This window comes from Empidonax traillii, unplaced genomic scaffold, assembly GCF_003031625.1.
Source record: "Empidonax traillii isolate 1590-97213 ecotype Southwest subspecies unplaced genomic scaffold, ASM303162v1 scaffold31:size1920502, whole genome shotgun sequence".
Classification (NCBI taxonomy): Eukaryota; Metazoa; Chordata; class Aves; order Passeriformes; family Tyrannidae; genus Empidonax; species Empidonax traillii.
Genome location: NW_020955224.1, coordinates 332,881 through 335,281, shown reverse-complemented (window position 1 = coordinate 335,281; position 2,401 = coordinate 332,881). Strand labels below are relative to the sequence as shown.

Sequence of the window (2,401 nt, the reverse complement as noted above, 5' to 3'; positions counted from 1 at the left end):
CAAGTGGAAGCAAACTGACTTTGGTATCAAAAGGTAAGTTACTTACATTTCCCTGTGGCACTGAGGGGAGTGGGATAATCAACACCCCTCTGCTACAGGTTGTTATGTCAGGTCAGAACTTGAAAATGGAAGTTAATATTATGTAAAATACACTTAGTCTGAGTCTTCAGGGGTTTCACCCTTTTTGGGGCTGAAGTTCTAAAGCAAGGCCTAAGTTTGGCTTCTTAAAGAATTTTGAACTTCTGTGCCAGATTTTATCTTTGCTACCGTGTATGTACTTACAGGTACATCCTTGTGAAGAGCTGATAGAAGATGTCTGTTAGGCTAGAGGGTAAAGGAGCTGTGCTGTCACCACAGAGACCTGGGTTTGATTCCCGGTCAGGGCCCCTCCCCGGGCAGATGGAGCTCGTTAGCCCTGTAAGGCAATCCATCTACGTCCTGAGGACCTCGCTGCCACCGTCCAAGCGTGCTTGGCCCCGGCAGATGAACCTCAGGATTAAAGGGTGGGCTCAGTTCAGCACACACTGTGTCTCACCTAAAAAATCCAATGCGCAGGCTGGAAGGTGTAAAGACCTTCCCCGGTTCTTCGTTCGCGAAGACTGGCTATTACTAGTTTCAGTCACTATCATACTTTGATCCTTATGATTTATTCAGATGAAGACTGAGGCTTGTTTTGTTTTGTTTTTCTATGAAGAAAGCCAAACATCTCAGTTTTTATTTGCTCTTGGGAATAATTTTTTTGAAATAGGATCCTTGAAGTAAATGGGCTGTCTGGTCAGTGAGCTGACTTTCTCTTGAGCTGGCTTTTGTGCAGGCCATGGAAAGGAGAAAGAGAGGATTTCACTGGGGTGTTGGAAACTGGTTTACCTGGAGGTTCAGCTTTAATTAGTAAAAGAAGGAAAGAGGTGTCTTTGATCACTGCCTGTGCAAAGAAAACACATAGGCAGAAGCTGTCATAGATTCCATAAATACCAAAGTAAACCTGAGAAAATACTTCCTGATTTGGTGAAAGTGGGTGGAAAAATGAAAACAGATATCATATCAAGAGTGATTTGTGTAGGTTGAAGGCTCTTTTGCATTTACTATTGCCATTCTTCATTCATCCACCATTGATATTTCCTTGCTTTACAGAGGGCAAAAGGACTATCACGATGGATGAGAAGTTTTTCACTGGGTACAGAAAGACAATCGTTAAGCCTGAAGAAATACTTGTCTCTGTTGAAATACCCTACAGCAAGAAGGTAAGCTTGTAGGAAAAAACTTCACTGTCCATGGAGCTAAAATGCTGTTAATTGAGAGAATATTTTCAATGTTAGGCACTTTTCCCCCTGACCAACCTCCAAATGCTTATGCAGTCCCAAGTGGACCAACAAACAAGTAAATTATTTGTAGAAAAACTAGCAACACACTATTTTTGACAAGCAAGGGAAGCTGGCCTCTATGATAAAGTATGTTAAGCCCAAGAAGTTTTCCAGTGCGAGAAATATAAATTTCACTTTATTGTCTGAAGGTTTTTGAGTGCATTCAGTAATGATGAAATGGGACAAAGTGATGTTCCCAGAGGTATAATTTCTGTTTGAAAAACAGTATGGCAAAGATTTCAGCAGTTTCTGACATAAAGTGAAGCTCAGGTTCCCAAGGCTCCTGTATAATTTCTGTGAACTGAAATGGGAAGAGAAATTGTAAAAATCATGTATGGATAAAAGGGAAATTCAGATCCTGCATCCTTGCCTTGCAAGATGGAAACTGTGAGGACTGGTTTTTAGGGCATTTTGGCAATGGGGACTTGCAACTTTAAATGGTCCTGCAAAACTATCTTCAAATAGAAAAATGAAGGCTTCTCTGCTGTAGCAGCAAGAACCATGACTGATTCAGAGTGTCTGAGAGGTAAAACTCTCTTTTTTCGCTCTAGGGATTAGAACACCAGACTATAATTTTATGTATGTGAAGGTATTTACCTTTTTAGGCTCAAGGCCCCAAGTTATAAGATGAAAGGATTCACAGTGTGGTGACATATTTTCTTTATAAATGAAAAACATTGATTTACTTGCAATGTTATCATATTACGGGATAGAAACAATAAATCCTTTGTCTATCCTCTCAAATTTTGCTAATTGCTCAGGGAACACAAGTGGGTTTTTTATGGTATTTTCCCACTAATTTTCAAGCGTTCCTTTTTTGGTCTTGTAATAATTTCAGGAAGCATCACTTATTGCCAAAATGAGGAACACACTTGAGGTAGCCAATGGAAAACTACATGTTCCTCCATCCATATGAGATAGAGCAATTTCACAAAACAAACAAATTTTTACAAGCACAGTGGCTTCATCCCTAGGTCATGTGCAACTCATTGATCTGAAAAACTAAAATAACTTTTGAACACTACTTCATGGTTTCTTGG

General features: G+C 39.9%; 1 protein-coding gene across 3 annotated transcripts in view; it reads left to right on the top strand.

Annotated features, from left to right (window-relative positions):
- Positions 1-2,401, top strand: part of XDH (xanthine dehydrogenase) — a 54,187-nt gene that overhangs the window by 21,302 nt on the left and 30,484 nt on the right. For all 3 annotated transcript variants that reach the window (XM_027911183.1, XM_027911177.1, XM_027911169.1), the window contains one exon: positions 1,132-1,241. In XM_027911183.1, the coding sequence (XP_027766984.1) occupies positions 1,132-1,241 (110 nt within the window). The remainder of the gene's footprint in view (positions 1-1,131; positions 1,242-2,401) is intronic.